Genomic DNA, 20,854 nt, shown 5'->3' with positions numbered 1-20,854 from the left:
GTGGCTGTATTCATTTATAGTTAGGGTGGCTGTATTCATTTATAGTTAGGGTGGCTGTATTCATTTATAGTTAGGGTGGCTGTATTCATTTATAGTTAGGGTGGCTGTATTCATTTATAGTTAGGGTGGCTGTATTCATTCTTAGTTAGGGTGGCTGTATTCATTCTTAGTTAGAGTGGCTGTATTCATTTATAGTTAGGGTGGCTGTATTCATTTATAGTTAGGGTGGCTGTATTCATTTATAGTTAGGGTGGCTGTATTCATTTATAGTTAGGGTGGCTGTATTCATTTATAGTTAGGGTGGCTGTATTCATTTATAGTTAGGGTGGCTGTATTCATTTATAGTTAGGGTGGCTGTATTCATTTATAGTTAGGGTGGCTGTATTCATTTATAGTTAGGGTGGCTGTATTCATTTATAGTTAGGGTGGCTGTATTCATTCTTAGTTAGGGTGGCTGTATTCATTCTTAGTTAGAGTGGCTGTATTCATTTATAGTTAGGGTGGCTGTATTCATTTATAGTTAGGGTGGCTGTATTCATTTATAGTTAGGGTGGCTGTATTCATTTATAGTTAGGGTGGCTGTATTCATTTATAGTTAGGGTGGCTGTATTCATTCTTAGTTAGAGTGGCTGTATTCATTCTTAGTTAGAGTGGCTGTATTCATTTATAGTTAGGGTGGCTGTATTCATTCATAGTTAGGGTGGCTGTATTCATTTATAGTTAGGGTGGCTGTATTCATTCTTAGTTAGGGTGGCTGTATTCATTTATAGTTAGGGTGGCTGTATTCATTCTTAGTTAGAGTGGCTGTATTCATTCTTAGTTAGGGTGGCTGTATTCATTTATAGTTAGGGTGGCTGTATTCATTTATAGTTAGGGTGGCTGTATTCATTTATAGTTAGGGTGGCTGTATTCATTTATAGTTAGGGTGGCTGTATTCATTCTTAGTTAGGGTGGCTGTATTCATTTATAGTTAGGGTGGCTGTATTCATTTATAGTTAGGGTGGCTGTATTCATTTATAGTTAGAGTGGCTGTATTCATTTATAGTTAGGGTGGCTGTATTCATTCTTAGTTAGGGTGGCTGTATTCATTTATAGTTAGGGTGGCTGTATTAATTCTTAGTTAGAGTGGCTGTATTCATTTATAGTTAGGGTGGCTGTATTCATTCTTAGTTAGGGTGGCTGTATTCATTTATAGTTAGGGTGGCTGTATTCATTTATAGTTAGAGTGGCTGTATTCATTTATAGTTAGGGTGGCTGTATTCATTTATAGTTAGGGTGGCTGTATTCATTTATAGTTAGGGTGGCTGTATTCATTCTTAGTTAGGGTGGCTGTATTCATTTATAGTTAGGGTGGCTGTATTCATTTATAGTTAGGGTGGCTGTATTCATTTATAGTTAGGGTGGCTGTATTCATTTATATTTAGGGTGGCTGTATTCATTTATAGTTAGGGTGGCTGTATTCATTTATAGTTAGGGTGGCTGTATTCATTCTTAGTTAGGGTGGCTGTATTCATTTATAGTTAGGGTGGCTGTATTCATTTATAGTTAGGGTGGCTGTATTCATTTATAGTTAGGGTGGCTGTATTCATTTATAGTTAGGGTGGCTGTATTCATTTATAGTTAGAGTGGCTGTATTCATTCATAGTTAGGGTGGCTGTATTCATTTATAGTTAGGGTGGCTGTATTCATTTATAGTTAGGGTGGCTGTATTCATTTATAGTTAGGGTGGCTGTATTCATTTATAGTTAGGGTGGCTGTATTCATTTATAGTTAGGGTGGCTGTATTCATTTATAGTTAGGGTGGCTGTATTCATTCTTAGTTAGAGTGGCTGTATTCATTTATAGTTAGGGTGGCTGTATTCATTTATAGTTAGGGTGGCTGTATTCATTTATAGTTAGGGTGGCTGTATTCATTCTTAGTTAGGGTGGCTGTATTCATTCTTAGTTAGGGTGGCTGTATTCATTCATAGTTAGGGTGGCTGTATTCATTCTTAGTTAGGGTGGCTGTATTCATTTATAGTTAGGGTGGCTGTATTCATTTATAGTTAGAGTGGCTGTATTCATTTATAGTTAGGGTGGCTGTATTCATTTATAGTTAGGGTGGCTGTATTCATTCATAGTTAGAGTGGCTGTATTCATTCATAGTTAGGGTGGCTGTATTCATTTATAGTTAGGGTGGCTGTATTCATTTATAGTTAGAGTGGCTGTATTCATTTATAGTTAGGGTGGCTGTATTCATTTATAGTTAGGGTGGCTGTATTCATTCTTAGTTAGGGTGGCTGTATTCATTCTTAGTTAGGGTGGCTGTATTCATTCATAGTTAGGGTGGCTGTATTCATTTATAGTTAGGGTGGCTGTATTCATTCATAGTTAGGGTGGCTGTATTCATTTATAGTTAGGGTGGCTGTATTCATTTATAGTTAGGGTGGCTGTATTCATTCTTAGTTAGAGTGGCTGTATTCATTTATAGTTAGGGTGGCTGTATTCATTTATAGTTAGGGTGGCTGTATTCATTCATAGTTAGAGTGGCTGTATTCATTCATAGTTAGGGTGGCTGTATTCATTTATAGTTAGGGTGGCTGTATTCATTTATAGTTAGGGTGGCTGTATTCATTTATAGTTAGGGTGGCTGTATTCATTCTTAGTTAGAGTGGCTGTATTCATTTATAGTTAGGGTGGCTGTATTCATTTATAGTTAGAGTGGCTGTATTCATTCATAGTTAGGGTGGCTGTATTCATTCTTAGTTAGAGTGGCTGTATTCATTTATAGTTAGGGTGGCTGTATTCATTCTTAGTTAGAGTGGCTGTATTCATTCTTAGTTAGAGTGGCTGTATTCATTCTTAGTTAGAGTGGCTGTATTCATTCATAGTTAGAGTGGCTGTATTCATTCATAGTTAGAGTGGCTGTATTCATTTATAGTTAGGGTGGCTGTATTCATTTATAGTTAGAGTGGCTGTATTCATTCATAGTTAGGGTGGCTGTATTCATTCATAGTTAGGGTGGCTGTATTCATTTATAGTTAGAGTGGCTGTATTCATTCATAGTTAGAGTGGCTGTATTCATTTATAGTTAGGGTGGCTGTATTCATTCTTAGTTAGGGTGGCTGTATTCATTTATAGTTAGAGTGGCTGTATTCATTCATAGTTAGAGTGGCTGTATTCATTCTTAGTTAGGGTGGCTGTATTCATTTATAGTTAGGGTGGCTGTATTCATTTATAGTTAGGGTGGCTGTATTCATTCATAGTTAGAGTGGCTGTATTCATTCTTAGTTAGAGTGGCTGTATTCATTCTTAGTTAGAGTGGCTGTATTCATTCTTAGTTAGGGTGGCTGTATTCATTCTTAGTTAGGGTGGCTGTATTCATTTATAGTTAGAGTGGCTGTATTCATTCTTAGTTAGAGTGGCTGTATTCATTCTTAGTTAGAGTGGCTGTATTCATTTATAGTTAGAGTGGCTGTATTCATTCTTAGTTAGGGTGGCTGTATTCATTCTTAGTTAGAGTGGCTGTATTCATTTATAGTTAGAGTGGCTGTATTCATTCTTAGTTAGGGTGGCTGTATTCATTCTTAGTTAGAGTGGCTGTATTCATTTATAGTTAGAGTGGCTGTATTCATTTATAGTTAGGGTGGCTGTATTCATTTATAGTTAGGGTGGCTGTATTCATTTATAGTTAGGGTGGCTGTATTCATTTATAGTTAGAGTGGCTGTATTCATTTATAGTTAGGGTGGCTGTATTCATTCATAGTTAGGGTGGCTGTATTCATTTATAGTTAGGGTGGCTGTATTCATTTATAGTTAGAGTGGCTGTATTCATTCTTAGTTAGGGTGGCTGTATTCATTCTTAGTTAGGGTGGCTGTATTCATTCTTAGTTAGGGTGGCTGTATTCATTTATAGTTAGGGTGGCTGTATTCATTTATAGTTAGGGTGGCTGTATTCATTTATAGTTAGAGTGGCTGTATTCATTTATAGTTAGGGTGGCTGTATTCATTTATAGTTAGAGTGGCTGTATTCATTTATAGTTAGAGTGGCTGTATTCATTCATAGTTAGAGTGGCTGTATTCATTTATAGTTAGGGTGGCTGTATTCATTTATAGTTAGAGTGGCTGTATTCATTCTTAGTTAGAGTGGCTGTATTCATTTATAGTTAGGGTGGCTGTATTCATTCTTAGTTAGGGTGGCTGTATTCATTTATAGTTAGGGTGGCTGTATTCATTTATAGTTAGGGTGGCTGTATTCATTTATAGTTAGGGTGGCTGTATTCATTTATAGTTAGGGTGGCTGTATTCATTTATAGTTAGAGTGGCTGTATTCATTTATAGTTAGAGTGGCTGTATTCATTCATAGTTAGAGTGGCTGTATTCATTCATAGTTAGGGTGGCTGTATTCATTCATAGTTAGGGTGGCTGTATTCATTTATAGTTAGAGTGGCTGTATTCATTCATAGTTAGAGTGGCTGTATTCATTTATAGTTAGGGTGGCTGTATTCATTCTTAGTTAGGGTGGCTGTATTCATTTATAGTTAGAGTGGCTGTATTCATTCATAGTTAGAGTGGCTGTATTCATTCTTAGTTAGGGTGGCTGTATTCATTTATAGTTAGGGTGGCTGTATTCATTTATAGTTAGGGTGGCTGTATTCATTCATAGTTAGAGTGGCTGTATTCATTCTTAGTTAGAGTGGCTGTATTCATTCTTAGTTAGAGTGGCTGTATTCATTCTTAGTTAGGGTGGCTGTATTCATTCTTAGTTAGGGTGGCTGTATTCATTTATAGTTAGAGTGGCTGTATTCATTCTTAGTTAGAGTGGCTGTATTCATTCTTAGTTAGAGTGGCTGTATTCATTTATAGTTAGAGTGGCTGTATTCATTCTTAGTTAGGGTGGCTGTATTCATTCTTAGTTAGAGTGGCTGTATTCATTTATAGTTAGAGTGGCTGTATTCATTCTTAGTTAGGGTGGCTGTATTCATTCTTAGTTAGAGTGGCTGTATTCATTTATAGTTAGAGTGGCTGTATTCATTTATAGTTAGGGTGGCTGTATTCATTTATAGTTAGGGTGGCTGTATTCATTTATAGTTAGGGTGGCTGTATTCATTTATAGTTAGAGTGGCTGTATTCATTTATAGTTAGGGTGGCTGTATTCATTCATAGTTAGGGTGGCTGTATTCATTTATAGTTAGGGTGGCTGTATTCATTTATAGTTAGAGTGGCTGTATTCATTCTTAGTTAGGGTGGCTGTATTCATTCTTAGTTAGGGTGGCTGTATTCATTCTTAGTTAGGGTGGCTGTATTCATTTATAGTTAGGGTGGCTGTATTCATTTATAGTTAGGGTGGCTGTATTCATTTATAGTTAGAGTGGCTGTATTCATTTATAGTTAGGGTGGCTGTATTCATTTATAGTTAGAGTGGCTGTATTCATTTATAGTTAGAGTGGCTGTATTCATTCATAGTTAGAGTGGCTGTATTCATTTATAGTTAGGGTGGCTGTATTCATTTATAGTTAGAGTGGCTGTATTCATTCTTAGTTAGAGTGGCTGTATTCATTTATAGTTAGGGTGGCTGTATTCATTCTTAGTTAGGGTGGCTGTATTCATTTATAGTTAGGGTGGCTGTATTCATTTATAGTTAGGGTGGCTGTATTCATTTATAGTTAGGGTGGCTGTATTCATTTATAGTTAGGGTGGCTGTATTCATTTATAGTTAGAGTGGCTGTATTCATTTATAGTTAGAGTGGCTGTATTCATTCATAGTTAGAGTGGCTGTATTCATTCTTAGTTAGGGTGGCTGTATTCATTCTTAGTTAGGGTGGCTGTATTCATTTATAGTTAGAGTGGCTGTATTCATTTATAGTTAGGGTGGCTGTATTCATTCTTAGTTAGGGTGGCTGTATTCATTTATAGTTAGGGTGGCTGTATTCATTCTTAGTTAGGGTGGCTGTATTCATTCTTATAGTTAGGGAGTCCTATTATTTCATAGTTAGAGTGGCTGTATTCATTCTTAGTTAGGGTGGCTGTATTCATTCTTAGTTAGGGTGGCTGTATTCATTTATAGTTAGAGTGGCTGTATTCATTTATAGTTAGGGTGGCTGTATTCATTCTTAGTTAGGGTGGCTGTATTCATTTATAGTTAGGGTGGCTGTATTCATTTATAGTTAGGGTGGCTGTATTCATTCTTAGTTAGAGTGGCTGTATTCATTTATAGTTAGGGTGGCTGTATTCATTTATAGTTAGGGTGGCTGTATTCATTCTTAGTTAGGGTGGCTGTATTCATTTATAGTTAGGGTGGCTGTATTCATTCTTAGTTAGGGTGGCTGTATTCATTCTTAGTTAGAGTGGCTGTATTCATTTATAGTTAGGGTGGCTGTATTCATTCTTAGTTAGGGTGGCTGTATTCATTTATAGTTAGGGTGGCTGTATTCATTCTTAGTTAGGGTGGCTGTATTCATTTATAGTTAGGGTGGCTGTATTCATTCATAGTTAGAGTGGCTGTATTCATTCATAGTTAGAGTGGCTGTATTCATTCTTAGTTAGGGTGGCTGTATTCATTTATAGTTAGGGTGGCTGTATTCATTCTTAGTTAGAGTGGCTGTATTCATTCTTAGTTAGGGTGGCTGTATTCATTTATAGTTAGGGTGGCTGTATTCATTTATAGTTAGAGTGGCTGTATTCATTCTAGTTAGGTGGCTGTATTCATTCTTAGTTAGGGTGGCTGTATTCATTTATAGTTAGGGTGGCTGTATTCATTTATAGTTAGAGTGGCTGTATTCATTCTTAGTTAGGGTGGCTGTATTCATTCTTAGTTAGAGTGGCTGTATTCATTCTTAGTTAGGGTGGCTGTATTCATTCTTAGTTAGGGTGGCTGTATTCATTCTTAGTTAGGGTGGCTGTATTCATTTATAGTTAGAGTGGCTGTATTCATTCATAGTTAGGGTGGCTGTATTCATTCTTAGTTAGGGTGGCTGTATTCATTCTTAGTTAGGGTGGCTGTATTCATTTATAGTTAGGGTGGCTGTATTCATTCTTAGTTAGGGTGGCTGTATTCATTTATAGTTAGGGTGGCTGTATTCATTCTTAGTTAGGGTGGCTGTATTCATTTATAGTTAGGGTGGCTGTATTCATTCATAGTTAGAGTGGCTGTATTCATTCATAGTTAGAGTGGCTGTATTCATTCTTAGTTAGGGTGGCTGTATTCATTTATAGTTAGGGTGGCTGTATTCATTCTTAGTTAGAGTGGCTGTATTCATTCTTAGTTAGGGTGGCTGTATTCATTTATAGTTAGAGTGGCTGTATTCATTCTTAGTTAGGGTGGCTGTATTCATTCATAGTTAGAGTGGCTGTATTCATTCTTAGTTAGAGTGGCTGTATTCATTCATAGTTAGGGTGGCTGTATTCATTCTTAGTTAGGGTGGCTGTATTCATTCTTAGTTAGGGTGGCTGTATTCATTTATAGTTAGGGTGGCTGTATTCATTTATAGTTAGGGTGGCTGTATTCATTTATAGTTAGGGTGGCTGTATTCATTCATAGTTAGGGTGGCTGTATTCATTTATAGTTAGGGTGGCTGTATTCATTCATAGTTAGGGTGGCTGTATTCATTTATAGTTAGGGTGGCTGTATTCATTTATAGTTAGGGTGGCTGTATTCATTTATAGTTAGGGTGGCTGTATTCATTTATAGTTAGGGTGGCTGTATTCATTTATAGTTAGGGTGGCTGTATTCATTCATAGTTAGAGTGGCTGTATTCATTCTTAGTTAGAGTGGCTGTATTCATTCTTAGTTAGAGTGGCTGTATTCATTCTTAGTTAGGGTGGCTGTATTCATTCTTAGTTAGGGTGGCTGTATTCATTTATAGTTAGAGTGGCTGTATTCATTCTTAGTTAGAGTGGCTGTATTCATTCTTAGTTAGAGTGGCTGTATTCATTTATAGTTAGAGTGGCTGTATTCATTCTTAGTTAGGGTGGCTGTATTCATTCTTAGTTAGAGTGGCTGTATTCATTTATAGTTAGAGTGGCTGTATTCATTCTTAGTTAGGGTGGCTGTATTCATTCTTAGTTAGAGTGGCTGTATTCATTTATAGTTAGAGTGGCTGTATTCATTTATAGTTAGGGTGGCTGTATTCATTTATAGTTAGGGTGGCTGTATTCATTTATAGTTAGAGTGGCTGTATTCATTTATAGTTAGAGTGGCTGTATTCATTTATAGTTAGGGTGGCTGTATTCATTCATAGTTAGGGTGGCTGTATTCATTTATAGTTAGAGTGGCTGTATTCATTTATAGTTAGAGTGGCTGTATTCATTCTTAGTTAGGGTGGCTGTATTCATTCTTAGTTAGGGTGGCTGTATTCATTTATAGTTAGGGTGGCTGTATTCATTTATAGTTAGGGTGGCTGTATTCATTTATAGTTAGAGTGGCTGTATTCATTCATAGTTAGAGTGGCTGTATTCATTTATAGTTAGGGTGGCTGTATTCATTTATAGTTAGAGTGGCTGTATTCATTCTTAGTTAGAGTGGCTGTATTCATTTATAGTTAGGGTGGCTGTATTCATTCTTAGTTAGGGTGGCTGTATTCATTTATAGTTAGGGTGGCTGTATTCATTTATAGTTAGGGTGGCTGTATTCATTTATAGTTAGGGTGGCTGTATTCATTTATAGTTAGGGTGGCTGTATTCATTTATAGTTAGAGTGGCTGTATTCATTTATAGTTAGAGTGGCTGTATTCATTCATAGTTAGAGTGGCTGTATTCATTCTTAGTTAGGGTGGCTGTATTCATTCTTAGTTAGGGTGGCTGTATTCATTTATAGTTAGAGTGGCTGTATTCATTTATAGTTAGGGTGGCTGTATTCATTCTTAGTTAGGGTGGCTGTATTCATTTATAGTTAGGGTGGCTGTATTCATTCTTAGTTAGGGTGGCTGTATTCATTCTTATAGTTAGGGAGTCCTATTATTTCATAGTTAGAGTGGCTGTATTCATTCTTAGTTAGGGTGGCTGTATTCATTCTTAGTTAGGGTGGCTGTATTCATTTATAGTTAGAGTGGCTGTATTCATTTATAGTTAGGGTGGCTGTATTCATTCTTAGTTAGGGTGGCTGTATTCATTTATAGTTAGGGTGGCTGTATTCATTTATAGTTAGGGTGGCTGTATTCATTCTTAGTTAGAGTGGCTGTATTCATTCATAGTTAGGGTGGCTGTATTCATTCTTAGTTAGGGTGGCTGTATTCATTCTTAGTTAGGGTGGCTGTATTCATTTATAGTTAGGGTGGCTGTATTCATTCTTAGTTAGGGTGGCTGTATTCATTTATAGTTAGGGTGGCTGTATTCATTTATAGTTAGGGTGGCTGTATTCATTTATAGTTAGGGTGGCTGTATTCATTTATAGTTAGGGTGGCTGTATTCATTTATAGTTAGGGTGGCTGTATTCATTTATAGTTAGGGTGGCTGTATTCATTTATAGTTAGGGTGGCTGTATTCATTTATAGTTAGGGTGGCTGTATTCATTTATAGTTAGGGTGGCTGTATTCATTTATAGTTAGGGTGGCTGTATTCATTCATAGTTAGAGTGGCTGTATTCATTCTTAGTTAGAGTGGCTGTATTCATTCTTAGTTAGAGTGGCTGTATTCATTCTTAGTTAGGGTGGCTGTATTCATTCTTAGTTAGGGTGGCTGTATTCATTTATAGTTAGAGTGGCTGTATTCATTCTTAGTTAGAGTGGCTGTATTCATTCTTAGTTAGAGTGGCTGTATTCATTTATAGTTAGAGTGGCTGTATTCATTCTTAGTTAGGGTGGCTGTATTCATTCTTAGTTAGAGTGGCTGTATTCATTTATAGTTAGAGTGGCTGTATTCATTCTTAGTTAGGGTGGCTGTATTCATTCTTAGTTAGAGTGGCTGTATTCATTTATAGTTAGAGTGGCTGTATTCATTTATAGTTAGGGTGGCTGTATTCATTTATAGTTAGGGTGGCTGTATTCATTTATAGTTAGGGTGGCTGTATTCATTTATAGTTAGAGTGGCTGTATTCATTTATAGTTAGGGTGGCTGTATTCATTCATAGTTAGGGTGGCTGTATTCATTTATAGTTAGGGTGGCTGTATTCATTTATAGTTAGAGTGGCTGTATTCATTCTTAGTTAGGGTGGCTGTATTCATTCTTAGTTAATGTGGCTGTATTCATTCTTAGTTAGGGTGGCTGTATTCATTTATAGTTAGGGTGGCTGTATTCATTTATAGTTAGGGTGGCTGTATTCATTTATAGTTAGAGTGGCTGTATTCATTCATAGTTAGAGTGGCTGTATTCATTTATAGTTAGGGTGGCTGTATTCATTTATAGTTAGAGTGGCTGTATTCATTCTTAGTTAGAGTGGCTGTATTCATTTATAGTTAGGGTGGCTGTATTCATTCTTAGTTAGGGTGGCTGTATTCATTTATAGTTAGGGTGGCTGTATTCATTTATAGTTAGGGTGGCTGTATTCATTTATAGTTAGGGTGGCTGTATTCATTTATAGTTAGGGTGGCTGTATTCATTTATAGTTAGAGTGGCTGTATTCATTTATAGTTAGAGTGGCTGTATTCATTCATAGTTAGAGTGGCTGTATTCATTCTTAGTTAGGGTGGCTGTATTCATTCTTAGTTAGGGTGGCTGTATTCATTTATAGTTAGAGTGGCTGTATTCATTTATAGTTAGGGTGGCTGTATTCATTCTTAGTTAGGGTGGCTGTATTCATTTATAGTTAGGGTGGCTGTATTCATTCTTAGTTAGGGTGGCTGTATTCATTCTTATAGTTAGGGAGTCCTATTATTTCATAGTTAGAGTGGCTGTATTCATTCTTAGTTAGGGTGGCTGTATTCATTCTTAGTTAGGGTGGCTGTATTCATTTATAGTTAGAGTGGCTGTATTCATTTATAGTTAGGGTGGCTGTATTCATTCTTAGTTAGGGTGGCTGTATTCATTTATAGTTAGGGTGGCTGTATTCATTTATAGTTAGGGTGGCTGTATTCATTCTTAGTTAGAGTGGCTGTATTCATTTATAGTTAGGGTGGCTGTATTCATTTATAGTTAGGGTGGCTGTATTCATTCTTAGTTAGGGTGGCTGTATTCATTTATAGTTAGGGTGGCTGTATTCATTCTTAGTTAGGGTGGCTGTATTCATTCTTAGTTAGAGTGGCTGTATTCATTTATAGTTAGGGTGGCTGTATTCATTCTTAGTTAGGGTGGCTGTATTCATTTATAGTTAGGGTGGCTGTATTCATTCTTAGTTAGGGTGGCTGTATTCATTTATAGTTAGGGTGGCTGTATTCATTCATAGTTAGAGTGGCTGTATTCATTCATAGTTAGAGTGGCTGTATTCATTCTTAGTTAGGGTGGCTGTATTCATTTATAGTTAGGGTGGCTGTATTCATTCTTAGTTAGAGTGGCTGTATTCATTCTTAGTTAGGGTGGCTGTATTCATTTATAGTTAGGGTGGCTGTATTCATTTATAGTTAGAGTGGCTGTATTCATTCATAGTTAGAGTGGCTGTATTCATTCTTAGTTAGGGTGGCTGTATTCATTTATAGTTAGGGTGGCTGTATTCATTTATAGTTAGAGTGGCTGTATTCATTCTTAGTTAGGGTGGCTGTATTCATTCTTAGTTAGAGTGGCTGTATTCATTCTTAGTTAGGGTGGCTGTATTCATTCTTAGTTAGGGTGGCTGTATTCATTCTTAGTTAGGGTGGCTGTATTCATTTATAGTTAGAGTGGCTGTATTCATTCATAGTTAGGGTGGCTGTATTCATTCTTAGTTAGGGTGGCTGTATTCATTCTTAGTTAGGGTGGCTGTATTCATTTATAGTTAGGGTGGCTGTATTCATTCTTAGTTAGGGTGGCTGTATTCATTTATAGTTAGGGTGGCTGTATTCATTCTTAGTTAGGGTGGCTGTATTCATTTATAGTTAGGGTGGCTGTATTCATTCATAGTTAGAGTGGCTGTATTCATTCATAGTTAGAGTGGCTGTATTCATTCTTAGTTAGGGTGGCTGTATTCATTTATAGTTAGGGTGGCTGTATTCATTCTTAGTTAGAGTGGCTGTATTCATTCTTAGTTAGGGTGGCTGTATTCATTTATAGTTAGAGTGGCTGTATTCATTCTTAGTTAGGGTGGCTGTATTCATTCATAGTTAGAGTGGCTGTATTCATTCTTAGTTAGAGTGGCTGTATTCATTCATAGTTAGGGTGGCTGTATTCATTCTTAGTTAGGGTGGCTGTATTCATTCTTAGTTAGGGTGGCTGTATTCATTTATAGTTAGGGTGGCTGTATTCATTTATAGTTAGGGTGGCTGTATTCATTTATAGTTAGGGTGGCTGTATTCATTCATAGTTAGGGTGGCTGTATTCATTTATAGTTAGGGTGGCTGTATTCATTTATAGTTAGGGTGGCTGTATTCATTTATAGTTAGGGTGGCTGTATTCATTTATAGTTAGGGTGGCTGTATTCATTTATAGTTAGGGTGGTTGTATTCATTTATAGTTAGGGTGGCTGTATTCATTTATAGTTAGGGTGGCTGTATTCATTTATAGTTAGGGTGGCTGTATTCATTTATAGTTAGGGTGGCTGTATTCATTTATAGTTAGGGTGGCTGTATTCATTTATAGTTAGGGTGGCTGTATTCATTTATAGTTAGGGTGGCTGTATTCATTTATAGTTAGGGTGGCTGTATTCATTTATAGTTAGGGTGGCTGTATTCATTCTTAGTTAGAGTGGCTGTATTCATTTATAGTTAGGGTGGCTGTATTCATTTATAGTTAGGGTGGCTGTATTCATTTATAGTTAGGGAGTCCTATTCATTTATACTGTAAACGCACTTATTAGGGCGCGTATTTTTTTTCGCGGTTTCACTCTCTTGAAACAATAGGCGGGATTTAAATAGGCGGATTCTCAAAAGAGAGTACAAAGAGTATGAATTGTAAAGCTCATTGTTGTATGCTGTGTGTGACACGCCGCGATCACCTTTGAATAAAAACTGCGTTAACACCTCTGTAACTGATCATTATTGTATGTATGAGAGTGTTACCTTGTAACAATTAAATGTTTTCACAGCCGCATGTTGAAAGAATATTTTTCTGTAAACAAACATAAACCGACATGATGCCGAAAAGGAATACCTATTTCACAGCCGGAACATTAAAAGATATTCTTCTATAAATACAGTCTGTGTTTTAGTCATTTCTATCATTACTCCTGATTACTAGTGAAGTGTAAGCATGTCTTCCTTCGGTATCAGACGTTACTTCGTACAGAAAAGTTATCAGCCGCCATCAGAACCGTTTCAGCCTGATCCAAACAACCAAGATGACGTAGATAGCTGTGGCATTTCCCCAGAGGCGATGGTTATCATCAACGACGAAGTGACTGCTACAACTAGAAAACGAAAGCGTGGTACCTACCAACACTACGATGATGAACATAAAACGAAAATTGCCAGATACGCTATCCTAAATGGTAACGCTAATGCAGTACGACATTTCAACAAGCAACTCGAAAAACCTATCAATGAAAGTACGATCCGTGGAATGAAGAAATGGTACACAAAAAACATCGTCAATAACACTGAAAACACCACTCCAACCACCCGTGGCCGCCCTCTTTTACTTGGTAGAGAACTCGATTCTAAAGTGCAGTCCTACATCAAGCAACTACGTCTAAAGGGTGGTGTAGTCAACACATCGATTGTCCTTGGTATTGCTAAAGGCCTGATTCTCAGTGAAAACCGAAGTCTGCTGTCTGAATTTGGTGGTCATATCACGCTGAATACAGAGTGGGCGCGATCGTTGCTACGTCGTATGGGGTACGTCAAACGTAAAGGCACCAAAGCATGTAAGAAAATCGTTGGCGATGACTTCGATGAACTCAAAGCAGGATTTCTTACGAGAATTGAGACGGCAGTTACAGAATACAACATTCCACCACCCCTCGTCGTCAACTGGGATCAAACGGGCGTTTCCATAATTCCTGCTGGTGAATGGACGATGGAGTTAGAGGGGTCACATCAAGTTCCGATCTCGGGTCTTGATGACAAACGCCAGATCACCGCTGTCTTCGCATGTTCATCCGATGGCCACTTCCTTCCACCACAACTGCTTTATCAAGGCAAAACAGATCGTTGTCACCCGTCATACACATTTCCCGCTAGTTGGGACATCCACCACACCGAGAGTCATTGGTCAACGGAAGCATCAATGCTACGGTACGTTGAAAAGGTCATCGCCCCCTACGTAGAAGAGACACGAGCAAGCCTCGAGCTTCCCGCCGATCAACAAGCAGTGGCAATATTCGACGTATACAAAGCTCATCGTACGGACTCATTGCTTCAGAAACTTCGCGATCTGAACATTTCTCCCGTTTTTGTTCCTGCATCATGTACAGATAGACTCCAGCCTCTAGATTTGTCAGTAAACAAAGTGTTCAAGGACCTACTGAAGAGCGAGTTTCAGAAGTGGTATGCCGACAAAGTGTGCGCGTCTTTGACAGAGGAAAGTGGCGACCCAACTTTTGATATGAAACTCTCGTACCTGAAGCCAATCCATGCGAAGTGGTTAGTGTCAGCAGTTCAAGAACTGTCTCGTCATAATGACAAATTGTGTAGTGGATTTAGGGAGGCCGGTATACTGTCCTGTTTCACGTAAGCTGGCTGTTACTAGTATTTGATAATAAACTCACACAGAACGTTATCAGTAGTGCAGTACGTTGTTTTATTTACCATGTAACTTTTGATGAACTCTACACTTTGTTTTTGAATTTATTCCCGTGGCGTTTTGGCGAGATTTGATTTGATTTAACAAGAATTGAGATTATTTTCCTGAAAGAAATGTAGTTTTTTTTTATTGATGGTTGATTAAAACGTTGTACAGTGCAAAGATAAACTCGTCATGTCCACTGAGTTGATTGTGTTCGTTGCGTATATTTTCCCGTTTGCATGTGTGTACTACGTGTGGATGGGATGAGTGTAGAGGTGATGCAATGTGACCGGATGTTCTGACGTCTAGGTTTTATTTTTAACGGGGGTTTAATTTCGCGACTTCTTCTTGTCCGCGTAATCCGCTAAATTAAATACCCGCCCTTAATTAGTGCGTTTACAGTATATCTAGACAAGCATGGCCCCCACTATAATTCACTGGTGTAATAAACATGCAACATTAATTTTAGTTTATGTCTATAATCACCAACATGTGTGTAATCTACCACATTGAAGAACAATAGTTTTAGTTTGTGTCTATCTTAGTAAACTGAAGCTTGATTACCAGTGTCATAACTTCACTTACCAATGGGAATGCAGCTTGTTCTCTGCTGTATGGTCTGTCCCATTCTGATGATGTTACAACCTGCATGGTATGTGGTGCATGCTTGATAGGGCTGTGTTTGACATCAATACGTCCTTCGGCTATGTCGTTAATTTCATGTCTAATCTCTGCAAGACAACAACACCATCTGTCAGATTAACCTAAGCCAATAGTAATGTCTGTTTATACTTACATATACCGGTGAATTCATCACTATATGTCAGATTCAGCCAATAGTTGATTCTGTTACTTACAGTGTCTGTCAGATGATATTCAGCCAATAGTAAAGGTTGTTAAACTTTTTGTATAAATGCAGTACACAATGTCAGATACAGCCAATAGTAAAATTTGTTACATATATATATAAGTTCATCACAGTATCTGACAGATTCAGCCAATAGTTAAGTCTGTTACTTACGTATAAGTGCATCACAATATCTGTCCAATTCGGCTTTGTCTTCACTCTCAGTTGGTTCCACCATCAATGTACCAATAACAGGCCAGGATGTGGTTGGAGCATGGAAACCTGACGTCAGGAAGAACATAGAGAATTAAAGTTTGATATCTAAATGTCACGACACACAACATATGCATATGGGAAGGTGCAAGACATGATCTTGGGAGAATCCTAATTATTAGGTGAAATTATAGGATAGAACCCACTACTCTATATAGACAGCGGAGATGCCTATAATACGTACAATTATTGAGTTTCAGATTTGGGTAAATTTGCCAAGAATAAGATGATTTTAATCTCTTTACATTCAACATATTTATAACCTGTTCATAGTTAACTTGGTTTGAGCATGTGGCTGAACATAAAGAAGGGTGTCATTAACAGAAACTGTCTTTAGATGTTACTCTGGTAATTGAGCCTTCGGTTTACTATTAAGATAGACACAAACTAAAACAAAATTGTTGCAACATGTTGTTAATACAACAGTGATAAGCAATTAAATGGATGATGGTTTAAATATACAGTAGTCTCAATAGGGAGGTATTCGCACAGTTTTATTGACACAGAGTTCTATGAAGTTGCAGTGCACTGTTTTAGCACTTCCAATGTTTACACTATTTTGATCACAGGGTGATGAGAATCACACAACCACATTAAAGAACAATAGATTTAGCTTGAAGCTATCTTAGTACACCGAAGGCTGGATTACCAGTGTTGTAATATAGCTTGACACTATATGAACCAAGAGATTTATTACAATATTGATTTTTGAGGTATACATACTAGCAATGGCTTAATTTCAAATTGATGGTAAAAAAAAAAATGGTTTGTTTACCAAAATCCTGCAACCTCTTAGCAATATCCATGACTTCAACACCATGTTTCTTAAATTCTCTTAGATCAAGGATGTACTCATGAGCACAGAAACCTGCAAAGTCAAAGAACAAACAATGTAATATTTCCCCATAATTTTCTTTGTTCATCCAAGGAAAACACAAGGAACATAAAACAATCATGCTGTCTGTTGGTATTCCAACTGAATGGGCTGTGTAAAGACAAATATCGGGATAATAAATACATATGTGCAAGGAAGATTTCAAACAGGAAAAAGAAATGATATTTTGATCCATATTTCAAGCACCATGGAATCAATGACGCAGATGACAAATAACAATGCTTGCCCTATTCTGAGCAGTATAACCACACATCACACATGCACGTGTACAGACATATGTACGCACACACATATATTACATTGTATATAGATTGACATCTATATCTAACCATTCTTGGCCTCATTATGAGCAGTCTATCACACATGAATACATACATACATACATACATACATACATACATACATACATACATACATACATACATACATACATACATACATACATACATACATACATACATACATACATACATACATACATACATACATACATACATACATACATACATACATACATACATACATACATACATACATACATACATACATACATACATACATACATACATACATACATACATACATACATACATACATACATACATACATACATACATACATACATACATACATACATACATACATACATACATACATACATACATACATACATACATACATACACTAAAACATACATACATACATACATACATACATACATACATACATACATACATACATACATACACTAAAACATACATACATACATACATACATACATACATACATACATACATACATACATACATACATACATACATACATACATACCATACATAGCATACATACATACATACATACATACATACATACATACACACACACACACAAACACACACATATACACACACACACACACACACACACACACACACACACACACACACACACACACACACACACACAGAATACAAAATGAAAACTAACCATGTTTGCCCCTGAACAGTGTCTTGTAATAACCTTCTAGCCTTGCACTCATATAGTTAGCATTTAAGATGGCTACCTGTGATGCTTGTTTTAGTCCTTCAGCCCCCATCATCTACAACAAATCAATGATTCAAAAGTTCTTTATTAAGTAAAAGTAAGACTTTTGAAAGCATTCAGTCATAATCACATGACAAATATTTCACGGTTTTTCAAGTAATTTTTTTTAAAGTATATTATTAATGGCGTGCTGTAGATGCACTCTGATGTGAGAATTCTATAGCACACATACCTTGATATAACCCCATGAGATTGGAAGAATTGCACTAGATCCCCAAGGTGCAGCACTGACAACACCAAATGGTGATGCGTCTGGTCCTGCTGTACCCTTAGGTGCCACGATAGGATGTGTTGGCAAGAAAGGGGTGAGGTGTTTCTTCCTATAATCAAACAGATAATAAAGACATCTATTACGTGTATCAAGTAACAGGTATTAAAACATACATAACTGTATATACCTTCCCTGGTTACATTATCATCTAGTTTACAAGTGTATTAAATCTATCAAGTAACGAGTATACAAATACACAATGTAATTGAATTGTACTACTATACAATGCGCACACCAAGTTGAACATAAAAGATGGTAATTTATACCCCGGTCATTCTACGTCATGACTACATACATCCACGTCATTGTTTCTGTTGTTCTCAAAATATGAGTTGAAACATTCAAAATCGGCATAACAACACCCCCCCCCCCACCCACCCGAGGTTTCATAAATATTGCTTGAGGAGCTATAGCAATATTATTCCCCTATAAGTTTCTTTCATTCAGCCAGAAATACTTGTGATGTTATGGTTTGTGACAAGGCCCCCTTAGGTCACTCATAATTCCCATATTATCCTCTATTTTAGAAGTGTATCAAATGGGCAGTATACCCTACTGTTGCATAGTGAAATAATCAGTCAGTATTGAATTTATGGATAACTTTCAGATACTCAGAGAAAGACTTTATTTTTGCAATATTTTGAGCTTGATATGTTCTCTACTACCAACACCCAGAATGGCTTCACAGATTCTATAAAAATTAAACAATACCGATACAGTATGGTAAGGACAATCAGACACAAAATTAGTCGCTATGTGACTTACACTCCAATGGGTCCCATTCCTGGTCCTCCACCACCATGGGGAATACAGAACGTTTTATGTAAATTAAGATGAGAGACATCGGAACCATAGTCACCAGGACGACACAGTCCAACCTGTGCATTCATATTAGCACCATCAAGGTAGACCTGACCACCAGCATCATGAATCATTTCACACAGTTCTCTTACATCTTCTTCAAATACACCACTGGTTGATGGATAGGTTAACATGATAGCTGCTAGATTGTCTCTGTGCTTCTCAACCTGCAATTGCATAAAGATAATAATGACGAGTTAGGAATCTGATTGGCTAACAGGTATGTAATAAACCAAATTATTGACTCCTGTTATCTGACTGGAATACACTGAATTGGAAATCTCATTGGCTAACAAGCATGTCATAAATCAAATTATTGACTTGTGGTATCTGACTGGTATACATGGAATAAGGAATGTGATTGGCTAACAAGTATGCAATGAACCAAATTATTGACTCCTGTTATCTGACTGGAATACACTGAATTGGAAATCTCATTGGCTAACAAGCATGTCATAAATCAAATTATTGACCTCTGGTATCTGACTGGAATACATGGAATAAGGAATCTGATTGGCTAACAGGTATGCAATAAACCAAATTATTGACTCCCGTTATCTGACTGGAATACACTGAATTGGAAATCTCATTGGCTAACAAGCATGTCATAAATCAAATTATTGACCTCTGGTATCTGACTGGAATACATGGAATAAGGAATCTGACTGGCTAACAGGTATGCAATAAACCAAATTATTGACTCCTGTTATCTGACTGGAATACACTGAATTGGAAATCTCATTGGCTAACAAGCATGTCATAAATCAAATTATTGACCTCTGGTATCTGACTGGAATACATGGAATAAGGAATCTGATTGGCTAACAGGTATGCAATGAACCAAATTATTGACTCCTGTTATCTGACTGGAATACACTGAATTGGAAATCTCATTGGCTAACAAGCATGTCATAAATCAAATTATTGACCTCTGGTATCTGACTGGAATACATGGAATAAGGAATCTGACTGGCTAACAGGTATGCAATAAACCAAATTATTGACTCCCGTTATCTGACTGGAATACACTGAATTGCAAATCTGATTGACTAACAAGCATGTCATAAATCAAATTATTGACTTCTGGTATCTGACTGGAATACATGGAATAAGGAATCTGATTGGCTAACAGGTATGCAATAAACCAAATTATTGACTCCCGTTATCTGACTGGAATACACTGAATTGCAAATCTGATTGACTAACAAGCATGTCATAAATCAAATTATTGACTTCTGGTATCTGACTGGAATACATGGAATAAGGAATCTGATTGGCTAACAGGTATGCAATGAACCAAATTATTGACTCCTGTTATCTGACTGGAACACACTGAATCAGGAATCTGATTGGCTACCAAGTATGTCATAAATCAAATTATTGACCAGTGTTATCTAACTGGAATACATGGAATAAGGAATCTGATTGGCTAACAGGTATGCAATGAACCAACTTATTGACTCCTGTTATCTGACTGGATACAATGACTCAGAGATCTGATAGGCTAACTGGTGTGTAATACACCAACTTATTGACTCCTGTTATCTGACTGGAATATACTGAATCAGGAATCTGATTAGTCAGTATGTATTTAAACCAAATTATTTGACAAATTATTGATATCATGTTCCTCATGGGGAAAAAGTTCCAATTTAGTAGTTTTATTATTAATATTAGTTATGGTAAGTTATGTCAGTCATTGTAGTTTTATTACTACCATGGTGAGTTTAGCAAGGTTACCATGGTGAGTTTAGCAAGGTTACAGTACTTACCAGTTTGTTGACATGTGACATGCTAATATTACCGTTCTTATCAGAATCAACAGGATGAATCTGCATACCACACATCTGAGCACTGGCTGGGTTTGTACCATGGGCTGTTCTTGGAATCAAACACACCT

The 20,854-nt window shown here is 36.8% G+C and overlaps 1 protein-coding gene across 1 annotated transcript in view; it reads right to left on the bottom strand.

Annotated features, from left to right (window-relative positions):
- Positions 1-20,854, bottom strand: part of LOC144442171 (von Willebrand factor A domain-containing protein 8-like) — a 234,867-nt gene that overhangs the window by 37,696 nt on the left and 176,317 nt on the right. Inside the window, exons 34-40 of the mRNA XM_078131440.1 lie at positions 20,727-20,830; positions 18,859-19,121; positions 17,995-18,142; positions 17,706-17,817; positions 16,599-16,691; positions 15,725-15,832; positions 15,289-15,434 (exon numbers count right to left, since the gene is read on the bottom strand). Of these exons, the coding sequence (XP_077987566.1) occupies positions 15,289-15,434; positions 15,725-15,832; positions 16,599-16,691; positions 17,706-17,817; positions 17,995-18,142; positions 18,859-19,121; positions 20,727-20,830 (974 nt within the window). The remainder of the gene's footprint in view (positions 1-15,288; positions 15,435-15,724; positions 15,833-16,598; positions 16,692-17,705; positions 17,818-17,994; positions 18,143-18,858; positions 19,122-20,726; positions 20,831-20,854) is intronic.

This window comes from Glandiceps talaboti, chromosome 11 (assembly GCF_964340395.1).
Source record: "Glandiceps talaboti chromosome 11, keGlaTala1.1, whole genome shotgun sequence".
NCBI lineage: Eukaryota > Metazoa > Hemichordata > Enteropneusta > Spengelidae > Glandiceps > Glandiceps talaboti.
The sequence above is the reverse complement of the archived record's forward strand: the minus strand, read 5'-3'. Positions and strand labels throughout refer to the sequence as shown.